The 14,867-nt window shown below is 36.8% G+C and overlaps 1 protein-coding gene across 2 annotated transcripts in view; it reads left to right on the top strand.

Moving 5' to 3' along the window:
• The first annotated feature begins 5,722 nt into the window (after positions 1 to 5,722).
• The window catches only part of EZR (ezrin), a 70,364-nt gene continuing 61,219 nt past the window's right edge, over positions 5,723 to 14,867 (top strand). Inside the window, exons 1-2 of one of the 2 annotated variants that reach the window (XM_003769572.4) lie at positions 5,723 to 5,922; positions 7,609 to 7,690. In XM_003769572.4, the coding sequence (XP_003769620.1) occupies positions 7,679 to 7,690 (12 nt within the window). In that variant the 5' untranslated portion in view covers positions 5,723 to 5,922; positions 7,609 to 7,678. Of the gene's footprint in view, positions 5,923 to 5,969; positions 5,993 to 7,608; positions 7,691 to 14,867 lie in introns of those variants that run through there. The other variant, XM_031937551.1, reaches the window with a different exon arrangement.

Consider the following 14,867-nt stretch of genomic DNA (forward strand, 5'->3'; position numbering starts at 1 on the left):
TTTCTTTATTTGATATTTTTATTTTTCCCAATTATATGTAAAACAATTTTAAACATTTGTTTTTAAAACTTTGAATTCCAGATTCTCTCCCCTTCTCATTGAGAAGACACATATAAATAGCATTTTTAAAAAGAGAATTTTCTTCACATTATAACATCTCATTAACCTGCACTCTGGAGACTCAAATTTCTTTTTTTTTTTTGTGGGACCCATTGGCACTAGTGAGCCTTTCTGTGTAGCAATTAGGACTATAGAATCAAAGCAAAACTATGATAGAATTAGAATTAAGATTCATCAGTTTCTTATCCTTCCCAAACAAGACATTCTATATAAAAGTCTTACAAGTAGTAGGAAAACTTTACTATTCTGTCTTTCTATATGCAGCATATCTTGGTTTGAGAAACAGTTAGGAAATATAAGAACAGTTGTAATGATATACTAAGAAACAATAAGCAGGTTGATTTTAGAAAAAAAAAACACGGAAAGATTTGCATGAAACAAAGAAGAATGAAATGACTAGAACTAAGAGAACATGTATACAGTAATAGCAAAATTGTTCGAAGTATAATTCTGAATGACTAAGCTAGTCTGAATATTATAACTATTCAAATCAACTGCAAAGGACATATGAAGGAAGATACTATCCACTCTCAGAGAAAGAACTGACAAATAGATGTATCCATATTATGGTTTTACATATATATATGTATATATATATATATGTATATATATGTATATATGTGTATCTTTGTATATGTATGTGTGTGTCAATTGATGGTCTTTAGTGTGGGGGAGGGAAATAGTTTAAAACTTTAATAAAATTAAATTTATATTTAAAAATAAAACAAGAAATGTAATAGTTGTATAAATATAAATGAACCATTTACCTCTCTCATTTTTTTCTCATCTAAAAATGAGCTTACTACTATTTGCACCATTTTTCTTCACAGGGTCATTGTGAAAATACTTTGCAAACCTTAAGGTGCTATATCAAAATGAGCTATTATTATTGAATTACTATGTACCAGCCTCTGTGCTAAGTTCTGCAGATACAATGAAAGGCAAAAAACACAGCTCTCAAGTTTACATTCTAATAGGGAAATGACATGCAAATAACTATGTACACATATGATAAATTCAATTTAAGTGGAAGGAATCTTAGCCTATCAGAAAGGTCTCCTGCACAAGATAAGGTTTGAACTGAGCCTTAAAGGAAGTCATGGAAACCAAGAGGTAGAGTTGAGGAGGCACAGCTGTGAAAATGGAACAGAGCTGGAAATTGGAGTGCTATGTGCAAGGAACAATTAGGTCAGGATAACTTGATTGTGGGTGTGTAAAGTATAAGAATATTGAAAGGTAGGAAGGAGTCTGATTGGGAAAGGCATTAATTGACAATCAGAGAATTTTATTTTTTTGTCCTGGAGGTAATAAGGAGCCACTAAAGTTTACCAAGTGGGCATAAGTTGTAATTTGTTGTTGTTGAGTTATTTCAGTCACGTCCAACTCTTCATGACCACACTTGGGGTTTTCTTGGCAATGATACTGGAGTGGTTTGCCATTTCCTTTTCCAGTTCATGACTGAAAGTGAAGAATTAAGGATGACAGAGAGGTTGCGAGTTTCCCTAGCTAAAAGAATAGTGATGTCCTCATTATTAATAGGGAAGATTTTAGGGAAAAGATAATAATTCTGTTTTATACATGTTGAATTTGAGATGCCTATGGAACATCCAATTCAAGCTATCCAAGAAGCAATTAGGGAGGTTAGGTAGTGCAGTAGATAAAGTTCTGGGCCTGGATTTAGGTAAACCTGAGTACAAATATGGCCTCAGACACTTATTTGCTGTATGAGTCTGGGCAAGTCATTTAATTTTGTTTGCCTCAGTTTCTCATCTGTAAAATGAGCTGGAAAAGGACTTGGTCATTCACTCCAATACCTTTGCCAAGAAAACCCCAAATGGAGAATCAGTGAGTGAATAAGAACAAGAAGCAATTGTTGATGCAGGATTGGAGATTAGAAGAGAGTTTAAGGCTGGATATACAGATTTGCATATCTGCAATAATATGATAGTTGAGTTCATGAGAGATCATGAGATCACTAAGACAATACTGAGGGAAAAGAAAAGAAAACCTAGGACAGAGCCTTGAGTGATAGCCATAAGTCATGGATATGACTTGGAAGACTATCCAACAAAGGAGTCTGAAAGGAAATGCTCAGATAAATAGGAAGAGAACAAGGAGAGAGCAATTATCAGGTTAATGTATGGAGAAGAGAATACCCAGGAGGAGCAGGTGATCACCAGTGTCAAAGGCCATCAAGAAGTCAAGAAGGATACAGACTTCTATGGAAAGGCCATTAGATTTGGCAATTAAGACATCATTGGAAAATATGGTAAAAGCAGTTTCAGTGGAGTGTTGAGGATGAATGCCAAAGTGAAGAGAATTTAGAAGTGAGTGAAAGAAGACAGGGAAGAATTAAATATAGACAACTTTCTTAACAAGTTTAGTGGAGAATAGGAGGTGAGCAGGGATAACTGGATCAAGTGAAAGTTTTTAAGGATGAAAGAAAGATAGACATATTAATAGGTAGCAGGGAAAGGAGAGATTGTAGATTTGAGATAAAGACAGACAGAGGCAGAGAGATAGGGAGAAAGAGAAAGAGAGTGGTGATGGTGGGGAATCACTGAGGGACCAATCTGCTAGAGAAGTTGGAATAGAATGGCATCACTTGTTTGTAATGAGAGGCAGGGATGAAGGAGGAGAAAATATAAGAAAAAAGAAGGATCTCTAAGCTAATGATCTCTCTTTTTTTTTTCAGTGATATATGAGACAAGGTTCTCTCTCAGCTGAAAGCTAGGAAGAAGCAATACCATAGAATACTTGAGACTCTGTGATCAGCAGAATAGGGAATCAACTGAAAAAATATTAAAGGATTGCCTTTCTACAGTGAAGGCCCTGTTGAGATTATGTAATATAAATATATAGGGGACCCAGTTAGTATGTGACTTTCTCCTACTCTGTTTAGCATAATGCAAATAAAAGCAAAGGATTCGGATGATGGGAGTAATCTCAGATTGTGGTTTGGCAAGGCAGGATCAGTGATAGGACAAGGATATCAGGAATTTGAGTTGAATGAATTCTGAGATAATAAAGGAAGAATATTGTAACCAGAGGTGGGAGGAGAGTATAGCTAGGACAAGGATGATGTCCTGGGATAGAACTGAGAGGAAAGGTCACTGTGGCAATAAAAAATAGAGTTAGACGTTATAAGGCATGAGGAAAAATGAAATGATAAAGATTGTGAGCAAAGGAATTCCAGAGTTCATGAACACAGAGTATATAATATAAATTATATTTTTACCCTTGGCAATTGATCTACACCCACAGAGCTACTGACAAAAATGAATTAAAAAAAGACTCTGATGCCCATGAATAGTCAACTGATCATTCTTGAAAAACCTTTATAGCTGAAAATTCTGGACAGGCCAGTTTACTTAACAAGTCATGCATCTAGTAATGCTTGGCTTCCCTAGAATCAAGGTTCATTATAACTTCAAAACTTAAAGCATAACTAGTGTTCATGGTTTTAAAATTCTGTTTTTTAACACAGTGAGTTAATGGAAGTCCAATATAAAATTTGATGTGTATGTCACATTCTGTTTTTTCTATCTTAATCTCTCACATATGCCCCCTTCTCTTCTCTGACTTACCATCTAGGTGAAATCCCTAATACCTCATATCTCAACCACTTCAAAATCCTGCTAGTTGGTTTCCTAGCAGACTTGATCACATCACATACATAATTCAATAAATTCTTTTGGTTTCTTATTACATCAAGGACCAATATGAAATCCTCCGTTTAGCTTTTAAAGCCTCTCATAATATGCTTCCTTCCTATTTTTCTAATATTTTTATGCCTTACTCTGATTTCTATATTTTATGATCCTTACTCTAGTGTCCTTAGAATTCTGTCCTCCTCACTGTTGCTTCCACAGGATACATCATCTCCTTACCAAATTTTCAGTCTCCCTGATGTCTGGAAGGAACTCTTTCCTCCTCTTCACCAATTTCTGGCTCCCTTCAAGTTTCAGTTAAAGTCTCTCCTTCAAGAAGCCCTTTCTAATGCTCCTTAAATATTAGTGCCTTCCCTCTAAGATCACCTCTAATTTGTTCTATATCATCGTTCGTAAATAGTTGTTTATGTGTTATCTCTCCCATTAGATTGGGAGCTGAGATTGGTTTGCTTTTTTTTTTTTTTTTTTTTTTTTTTTGCCTTTCTTTGTATCTTAAGACTGGGCACATAGTGGATCCTTTAATTATCATATTCTGGCTTACATTTCAGGAACCTTAAGAATTCGATTTATGTCTTTTTTCAGAATATTATCATTACACTGTATCTTGTTATTTCTAAGTTAAATTCCTTCAGGTAGTTAATTGCTTATATACTGCAGCTTCTCCTCCCGAATCTCCTAGCCATCCCAGTTACTGTTTTTAATTTTCCCTCAGCTACTTGTGTCTGTGTGCACGTGTGTGCGTGTGTGTGCCCGCACGTGTGTGTCCACTGACATGAGAATTCATCTCTATGAAGAAACGTCTTTCACTGATGCAGGGGAATAGCTCTTATGTACTCTATTTTAGAAAGTAGCCTAAAAGATTAAGTGCCTTAACAGTGGTCACATAGTCTCTGTTGGAATAGATCTTAAATCCAAGTTTTCCTCACAATAACTAACTATACAGCATTGCCTCTCCGAAGCTACTTATTTAATGTTTTAAAAGACTAGAGAAAAAGTTTCTCGATATCACATTTAAGTAAATTAAGATAATAAATTACTTGACAAATATAACTCTTAAGCATTCAGCCATGAGGTGTTCTCACTTTTTCTTTGGAAAACTACAGGCTGTTGGATTTTTTCCCCCCAATGGAATGCCATTGTTCTGGAATTGAAGTGTACAGTTTTGTGACATGTAAGTCGACCCAGGTACAGGTACAGCAAGCCCACAATGGTGAATGAATTCCCAGAACACTAGTGCATCATTAGTCATGTAGGTAGGTGGGTGGGGGTGGAGTGGAGAGAACCATCACTTGGGGCTAGAGAACCACAGCAACAAAAAGTAAATACTCTTTGTAACGTAACGTAAGTTACAATATAACTTATTGTTATAAGAGTAAATAACAATATAACAACTTTCAGGATTTTCCAGGGACTTGGCTGTGCTCTGGATAATACTGAGTATCTCACACTGAATAATACGAATGTATCTTGGCTCTCCCTTAGGGGTTAAACCTTAAAAAAAAAAAAAAAAAAGGAGGGGGGAACAGTTGGACGTAAACCCGTAAAAAGTTCTTGGGGATGTGGGGAGTGGGGACTAGCAATTGTGACAAAGTCTAGGGAAGAAGCAAAGACGGCCTTTAAAAGAAAGAAGGGGAGGGTGGGAGGGAAGACGGGAGGGAAGGAGGGGGAAATCTCTCCCAGAGTTTCAGAGATTTACTGGGAGGGAGGAGGTGAGTGAGAACTGCTCGAGCCAGAGGGAACACAGGGAGTTGTTTGTGCGAGGGAGGAGAGAGGGGGGGGGGGGGGGGGGGGGGGGGGGGGGGGGGGGGGGGGGGGGGGGGGGGGGGGGGGGAAGGGTGTAGGAGAGAAAGGAGAGCGCGGGTGGAGGGTAAATGAGAAAGAGAGAGGGAGGGAAAGAGCTGGCCCAGAGTCAGCAGCCATATTGCCCGCACATGCACGCGCGCACACACCAGGAGAGAGGGGCGGGGCGGGGCGGGGCGGGGCACAGTACTCACATCCACCCGCCCTCCCTCCAGTCAACCTGCCCCGGCCTTAGGGAGCCGAGTAGCTGGAGCTGGAGGGCTGAGAGTCGCACTGGCCCACTGACTGCCTGCCGAACGGAAGAGCGGAGGGCTGAGCTTGCATTACGCGGGTAGGACTGCTGCTCTGCTTCACTCTCGGGCGGCGGCGGCGGCGTGGGAGGGTGGGCTTGAACTTGCGAGGTAAGAGTCTGGGGGTATGAGACCAGACCCTGCACATCTCTTGGACTTCTCCCTTTCTCGCTCTTTTGGAGAGAGCACTGGCGACAGGTGTTCCTGGGGATTGGCAGTTACCCTCCGGGAGTGGAGTGAATGGAACTGGACGGGATGGGGGGAGTCAACATCTTCCAAAGTATCCCCTCGCCCATTCTAGGGGGGACACGCCAGAGAGTGTCCTCTTCCTTTCTGCCCTGCGGCCGCTGCCAGGTCCTCCCGACCCATCCACCCTTTAGGACCGAACCCAGCTTTCGCGAGTGATCATGGTCCTCATTTAGGTTTCTTTTCTTTTTCATAAACTCTCCAATACATTTTACCCCCCTACCCCCGGCCGGGGGTCTTCTAAATAGGGACTCCCGTGGGCTCCCGGACAAAGTCTAGCCGCGTGCCTTTGGCATGGAAAGTTCTTATAGACGCCACCTTCTGTTTGACCTAAATAAATTACAGGTTACATCGGATTTTTTTTTTTGGGGGGGGTGTATTATTGGCGCTTTCTCATAATGCCTACTTTAAATACTTTACCACCACCACCCCTTTTTTAAAAGTGAACCCTAAAAAAAGTTAACATTTATTTGTTAGCGTTACTTATCGGCGCTATTTGTTAAATATTTGTTTATCTCTCTCCCCCTCCCCATTCATCTTCCTCCCAGCTGCCTGGCTTTACAACATTTTGGCTTTCAATACTTAGGACGTCTATCTTTCCGTCCCTGCCTTTTCTCCTCCCTTCATTCTCCCATATTTTACCTTTCCTAGGAGTCTGCTTCAAAAATTGTTTCTTAAAGCATTTGTTGTGATTTAAATCTTTGGACAAACGGTTGTTGGTTGAAGTGAAACTAAGAAAGTGACTAAGCTGCCTTGAAAACGAAAGACTTACTTTAAAAATCCCCTTCTGTCCTCCTCCTCTCTAATGTCAGTCCCTCCCTCTCCTCCTGCTTTCTCCTTCCCCTCCCTGGGAGAGGAGAGTTGAGTTTTTTCCCTCCAGACTTGGGACCATACTCCTTGGGAACCTTGACAAAAGCAATCCTACACCTGTCCTTGCCTTTATCCAGGGTCCTTAGAGAAAGCCACTTTGACACAGTTGCCCTAGAGCCAGACAAAGAGCGGGCAACAGGTTGGCACACCACTGATTATTTTTTCTCTCAACCTGCCCCCTTTTTCATCTTTCCTTCCTCCCTCTCCCCTTTGATTCAGTGATTCTTCCCTTGGGTCTGGAGAGATTGCCTGAGGGTGATTTTGGTTTGTTTTTTAAACATTTAACATTGTTTTTTAAAATGTTAACTTGTATTTTCTTTTAATTTTTGGTACTTTTGATTTTATGGGTGTGGTTAAGTAAATGACCTTCCTTGGTGAAGGCTGGGCTTTTCCTCTCTTCTTGGGTGAGGCATTAAAAAAACAACAACAAAAAAAAAAAACGGTGGAGTTCCTCCATAATTACTGGTCTGGTGACTCATCCCCAGTTCCCCTGTTGGGCCTGTTTTTTAAAAACCCCAGCAGTCTTGGGACAGACTTCAGATCCCTGTAGTTTGTCTGTGGGAGAACGAAGGTCTTCTTTCCTTTGTAAACGGAACTTTCTTTCACTTTAGGGAAAGAAGAGAGCTCCTTGCATGAAAGCTTTGTTTGGAGGGATATTAAGGAACAAATCAGGAACTGAAAATGCCGAAACCAGTAAGTAATGCAGTTTTATCATTTCCGTCTAATTACTTTAGATGCCCAACAGGTTCCATGTTGGAAACTTTGTGGTTTTATATATTTTATTTTTCTTTATTTCTCTGTCTATATTCATTTACTTATTTAAATGAAAGTGACCTTGAATGAAGAGCTTAGACAATGGTATCTGAAAGATAGATTTTTTTTTTTTTAAGGGAGAAAGTAAAACATACAGAGGCTTCTTCTGTTGTGTCTTTATGTGTTGAAACAGAAACATCAAGGAACCAGGATTATGCTATTTTCTACTTAGCTCTACACTGAGGCTTCTGGTCCACCATGAAACTTCACATTTTGAACACTGTTATAATTGGGACCAATTTATTGGTCAGAAACTTCTTTGGGAATATTCTTCTGGCTTCTGCATTTTAAAAATTCCATTCCTCCCTTCTGAAGCACTGCATCCTAATGCCCTTTTTTCTTTGTTTCTTTAAGTGGTGAATTGAATCCATGAAATTCATGGGAAGAAGGGATTCAAAATAATCTGAAGTAGGTCATCCAAGATCTTTCAAGGATTTGAAATTGAATTAAGCTTCTGTCTTTCTCTTTGTAATTTAAAGTCACCTTGAAGAGAAGACTTTCTATAACAGATTGCAGTAGAATTCCAATCCCTTTTATGAGGCCCCTTCAAAGTCACTAAGGTCTGACTGAATTGTTGGACTGCTAGCAGATAGAATGCCAGGACTGGAGTCAGGAAAACTCATTTTTCTGAGTTCATATAGCCTCAGTTACTTACTAGCTGTATGATCCTGGGCAAGTCATTTCACCCTTTTGGCCTTAGTTTTCTCATTTGTCAAATGAGCTGGAGAAAGAAATGACAATCCACTTGTATTTTAGCCAAGAAATCCCCAAATGGATCTTGAAAAGTCACACTAGACTGAAATGACATCAACAAAAGCAGTATTCCCATCTATATACCAATTTAGTAATGGGTTTGAATTGTAAAAGGAGGCAGTACCCCAGTGGGGGGAATATTCTTTAAGATTTTGGTGTGTATAATGGGATGTGTTTGAACTGTACTTTTTGCAGCATAGGGATTGTATTGACTCCAAATATGTTGATATCTTTTTTATTTCCTTTGTCTGAGAGGGTTGGTTTGTCTTGGTTTTCCTACAAAGTATTGGAAATGTTCATAATTGTCCATGTATGACTTGTCACTTCTTAGCAAGGCTTATGTGCCTTATTGTGCTTTGCCACAAGAGGGTGGTTTAATCAGTAATCTGAACTATACTAGAAAACTAGAAAAAAGATCATGATTTTCTCCAATGATCAACATTTTTTAAAAGTAGATAAATTAGTTCATTTTTCAAGTGTAGTGGGGAAACTATACTTTGGGGGTTTTAAGTATAATGAGATACATGGGGATTTAAATTTGGTTTTAAATCTTTTTTTTTTCTTCTTTTCAACTTAGAGTTTGTTTCAGGGTCAAAATTTTATTCTGTTGGACATTTCTCTGGAAAGTCTACCTTTAATACAACTACCATTGTTCAGTTCATAGGAACATAGGTTTCATGCTGGACAGAACCTTCCAACTCACACATAGCATGTTGAGTCTAGAGTCAGGAAGACCTGAAGTACTTAACTGTGTGTCCCTGGGCAATTCACTTTGCTTGCTTCAGTTTCCTCAACTGAAAAAAGAGGATACCAATAGCCACCTATTTTACAATGTTGTTGCAGGGACCAAATGAGATATTTGTTAAAAAGCACTTAGCTCAATGCCTGGCACATAGTACACATTACATAAATGGTTTATCGCCTTCCCCTTCCCATTTTCTACAAAACAAACAAGTGGTCCACTTTTGTCTTTCTTTTCTAATGCTCACCATCTATCAGTCTGATTAAATTGCTCTGGAATTACTTCTGCTGTGACTTAGTAGCTGTCAGAAAACTGACCTCTTTGATATAATTTCCTATTGAGAACACATCTGGGAAAACATTATGCACAGGGGTAGGTCAAGAGAAATGATTACTTCTAAAATAAAAATTTTTTTATTGTGATTTGATGGGGGGGTAGAGGGAGGAATCACTAAAAGGGCAAGATGAGCAAGAGTAGAGCCATTGGAATAGAATAGAAATTCTAGCAAGAACTCTACTCACTTCCTCATTTTCCCCCATAATAGATTCTTTTTTTTTAAATGGCAGGCATGGTTTTACTCGTTTATTCGAAGATTCTTGATCTTTTTTTTTTTTTTTTTTTAACATGGATCTGCACAGTTTGGAGAATGAAGTTTGTGGACTTCATCTCTGAATGTTTTTATATTCATAAAATAAAATACATAGAATTAAAAAGAAAACTAATTATCTTGAAAAATTGTCACCATAATATTTACTAAATTATAGACAGTTACAAATCTCTCTTGGATTGGTAGAGTTTTCCCTACATAATCCGTACTAGCAAGCAAGCAGTTGATACTTGGTTATCCAAATTGAAATTTCTGCTGGTGGTAAGGGAGGAAGGAAGTCCTTTGCATTTGTTCTCCCTAAGGACCAAAAGAAGCTAACATTTTGTGGGTGTTCCTGTCATAAAAGTATATTTTTTTCTTCCTGTAAGCAGGTTAGTGTGTCTTTAGTTTGAAAATGACTGACACCTATTTTGTATATTCATTCTTCCACTTACTGTGCTGGAGAAAAATTAGTCTCAGAGTTTTCCTTTGTAGACAGGAATTATCTGATGATTTTTAGTGTAGATTTGGATCTGCATTGGAGCACATAAAACACCCACATTTTTGAGTGAGTTTCAGTTGAACCATTTTCAGAGGTGGCCTGAAAGACCATTGAGACCCCTACTGTGTGACGGATAGTCTTGCTTTCCCTAATCTACTGCCTGCCTTCTATGCCTAACAAAAATTAAATTGGAAGTGTAGTACTTCTATTAGGTAGTTTTTATGCAGGCTTTCAGCAAAGGTCCAACAATACTGTTCATTTCTTTTTAAATTAGGATTCCTTTGCTAGATATGAATTTTGGTTTTTTTTTTGTATTTGATAGGATGGGGCAAAGAAGTTTTTAATATAAGAATAGATGCATTTGAATGTTTTAGGTTTAACTGTCAACATGACTTTATAACTGTTCCCTTTCAACTTAACAACCAAAGTATTTTTAATTATTGTGCCTATATATCCACATCCCATCATTCAAACAGTTGACATATATACATTTTATATATAGCCATCTCTTTAAAAAATCAGTTCCCACTTTAAAGACAATTGAAGTTAAATCAAGTAGGATGATGCTATCCTAAACAAATATAAATTATTTATATTGAGATTAATATCTAGGAGTCACAGAAATAGCTAAAAGCATTGTCAGAGAAAAAATCCAACAGTCAGGGCAATGTGTTTTTATCATCCATCATACTTTTCTGAGCTCCAGTAATGTACTTTCAGTACACAGTCTGCTATTTGTTCTTCTATGATCATGGGAAATCCCAAACTGCCTTATTTTTATAAACACAGTTTCTTTGCTACTTTCCAGGTTAGGTTGACCTATTTTCTTTCCTCCCTCTCTATTCTCTTACTCCTTATAGGGGTCATATATTTGCAAACCTTGTAGGGTACAAACAAAAACTATTGTAACCAACCTCTGAAACTGTGTTGTGAAAGAACAGAAAAGGGTATTGTTTCCCTGGCCTGAGGATTTAAGGGACTAAAGGGTTTTTTTTTTTTTGTTTTTTTTTTTTTTTGTTTGTTTTTTATCTCTTTAAATAGTCCAGGTAAGAAAAACTTAAGAGTGAGTTATCTCTAAAAGGCATAAAGAGATGACTCCTTTGCTTTTTAGTTTTAAAGTGTTTGACTTGCCTTTGAAATTTTCTATTCAACACCAGTTTCTTTTTCTTTTAAGTAATTACAGAATTCACTGAATCATTGAATTTCAAAGCTAGAAGATTATCTAATCTAGCTCATTCATTTTTTGCAATTGAGGCCAAAGAGAGGGAAAAAAAATGATTTATCCAAGGTCACATAGCAAGCTTTTGGCAAAACTTTACCTAAAATTGAAGTCTTTTTGATTTCTTATCTTCTAACCTCTGGGTATTTTAATCAGATTCAGTTACAAAGGCATTTGTTTGACATTAGAATCTGAGCAATTGAGATTACTTTGTCTCTCTTGTACTGCCTGGATACTTCTGACAGCCTTTTTTTTTTTTTTTTTTTTTTTTTTTTTTAATATTCCTTCTGTAAGTGAGAATATAAAAAAGATGTATGTGTTTAGTTATGGCTAATGATAGATATTATGTCTATCAATATATTTTTTTAAATTTTTCCCCCTAAATTACTTTGGAATAAATGCAAGATTTTTTTTTCCTGTACTATTGCGGGGAATAAGAGGTCAAAAATGTGCCTCTTTGGTTTTACAAAAGGCAGCCTCCCTAGAATTAAACAAATTATTGACTATTAGTCACACCAGAATCAGCCTGAGTTTGGGGGGAGAGGGATAAACAGGAAAACCTAGGTTCATATCCAGCCTGTGGCCACAGCTTCATGACTCTGGATAGGCAATTCTAGGACTTATCTACTAAAATATAGACAGTTAAAAATCTCTCTTGGGTTGTGGTGCTTCTTAAGGAAGAGACTTATCTATCTCTTTCATAACTTTTCTTCTCTTATTCCTTATTTTAGCATCTTGTCTTAGAAAATACTGGCAAAACAAATGGATGCAGTAAATACATCGTATTTACCATATGCAATTACAGTCTATTACCTCTCTCCATTAAATAGCAGAAAAGTGCATTTTTATCATTAATTTTTCAGAACTAAGATTTGATGCTATTGCATATGGCCTGAATTTTGGTTTGTCTTTTAGTATTTTCACTTACATTATCATAGTCATTTGTGTACTTTATTCCACTAGTTCTACTTTTTGTGTTCAGTTCATGCAAATCTTTCCACATTTCTTTGAATTCTTTATATATATCATTTATGCTGGTTTATTTTTTTAAATTTCATTTGTAAATGTAAACATGACTACATATATTTTGTTACATATGGGACCTTCCTTTCTATCATCTATCTCCTTGGGATATAGTGAAATCATTGGATTTAAGGATGTGAATAGCTAAATTAAGTTCTTATAGATTTCTTGTACCTTTATCAGATTCCAGGACTGTTCCAAAAACAACCACTGATGAGATGTGAACTTGAGATTGTGAAGTATCTTTATGGTCACTATCTTGAAACCAAAGGGCGGATTGGAATATCAGGAATGTCATTGTTGTTATTTGAAATAAAATTAAATTGAGTTTGGAGGGAAAGGAAGATAGAAGAATAGATATTAAACCAGAGCAAGACTGGTTAAGACTAAGAAAAATATGCCCTGATTTCAACTTTACTCTCTAAAGAGTCAGTTGCAGGACTCAAGGGCAGAAGAGGCTGGAAATCCCAGATCAGGTATAAGAAAGAGATAATCTTTTATAAACTTTCCTTCCCCATTACTTTTCTTTCTCCCTTTTCTAAACCTCATCATTGTTTATAGCTTTTTGCCCTCTATATCTCTATGTAGATGCTTTATTGGTGCAATAATTCCTTCAAACTCAGTTCATAAAATGAGTACTCTGCTTAAAATTAAATTTCTTTATTTGCTTTATTTGGCCTAGTAAAAATTTATTGTCTACTCTAGGCCAGGCACTGGGCCTATAGGTATACAGAGGCAAAAAGACAATCCCTGCCCCCAGAAGCTCACAGTCTCATGGAGGAGACCACAAGCAAACAAATCTGTACCTTATACAGGATAAATAGGAAATAACTAAGAGAAAGAAGGCACTAGAATTAGGAGGAATTAGGATAGATTTTCTACAGAAGGGATTCTAGTTGAGTCATAAAGGGAGCCAGGAAAGCAGGTGAAGATGAGCAAAGAAGCACATTCCAGGGTTTGGAAATCCCTTTTCAATTAGTTTCTAGTTTTCTGAGGCTAATCACTGAGCTCATTTCTGCCTGCAGCACACATATATATATACATATTAAGTAAATAGAAGAAGCACTGAAAAATGATGTGATTATTAGAATGTAATCTGTCTGCTCATTTTTGTATTTGAGTGCCTGGTACATAGGTACTTAATAGAAATGCTTTTCAATTGCCTATTGAGATAGATTATCTGTCTCAATAAAGAATCAACTATCTACTTATCTTAAGAGAAAAATTTTCATTCCGGACTTTTATGGCATCTTCCTCCCAACTCCAAATTTAGAATTTTCATAGAGGTTTCAAATCAAGAATCTGAACATTTTGATCCTGTGTGAAGATAATACTTCTCTCAAAATCTATATATAAAGGTTCATTTAATATTGAAAATATTTATCCATTATGATAGAGAATATTTATTTACTACTTCTAGCTGTGAGCTTCCAAATCATTTTTATTCTGAAGGTGGTCTGTTTCAAAAATGAAACATAGTTGATTTCTTAAGGATTTAAAAAAAAAAAAAAACATTTTAGAGTAAAGGGATGCTAACAGAATAATGTGAGTTAAAGTCCTTAGTGGGAGATTATAAAATCCAGATACTTTATCCATTATGAATATAAAGAAGAAGGTTTTAAAATTTGTGCTTGTCTTATTGTCATACTGCATTTTACTGGAAATATATTTCATTTTTCTGGCATTATAAACAGGTTCCAAAAAGTCTGTGTATGCACAGTTCCTAAGTTCTTTTGAGCATTAGTAGTGCCTGAGATTCTTTGGAATCAAGGGGAAATTTTTCCTATTGGGAAATGTTGAACGTTCTGCTTTACTTTGTAAATTTGGACAATGTAACACCATTATCCCTCATTCCATATTACCTCATTCCCCACTATGGGGAACTTGGTGACCAGATTCTAAAGTATTTTCTTTAAATTCTAATTTCCTGAGAGCATGAAGCATATTACATTAAGTCATCAGGTGAAAGATATAGTTGTTTTAAAGGAATTTAACAAACTACTGAGGAAAGCAGTAAGGGAGTGGAAAGCAGTCTTCAAAAATTAATGCCTTTTTTTTTACATTACAAAATACTTTTCTGAATATAATAATCCCCATCCCTTCCCTAGTAAATCATACTTGCAACAAAGATTAAAAAAAAAGAGAGAACAAAACAATTCAACAAACCAATCACTAGTTTGATTACCTGGCATTATGCAAAATATTTCATATCTATACTTCCCTAGCTCAAAT

This window comes from Sarcophilus harrisii, chromosome 4, assembly GCF_902635505.1.
Source record: "Sarcophilus harrisii chromosome 4, mSarHar1.11, whole genome shotgun sequence".
Classification (NCBI taxonomy): Eukaryota; Metazoa; Chordata; class Mammalia; order Dasyuromorphia; family Dasyuridae; genus Sarcophilus; species Sarcophilus harrisii.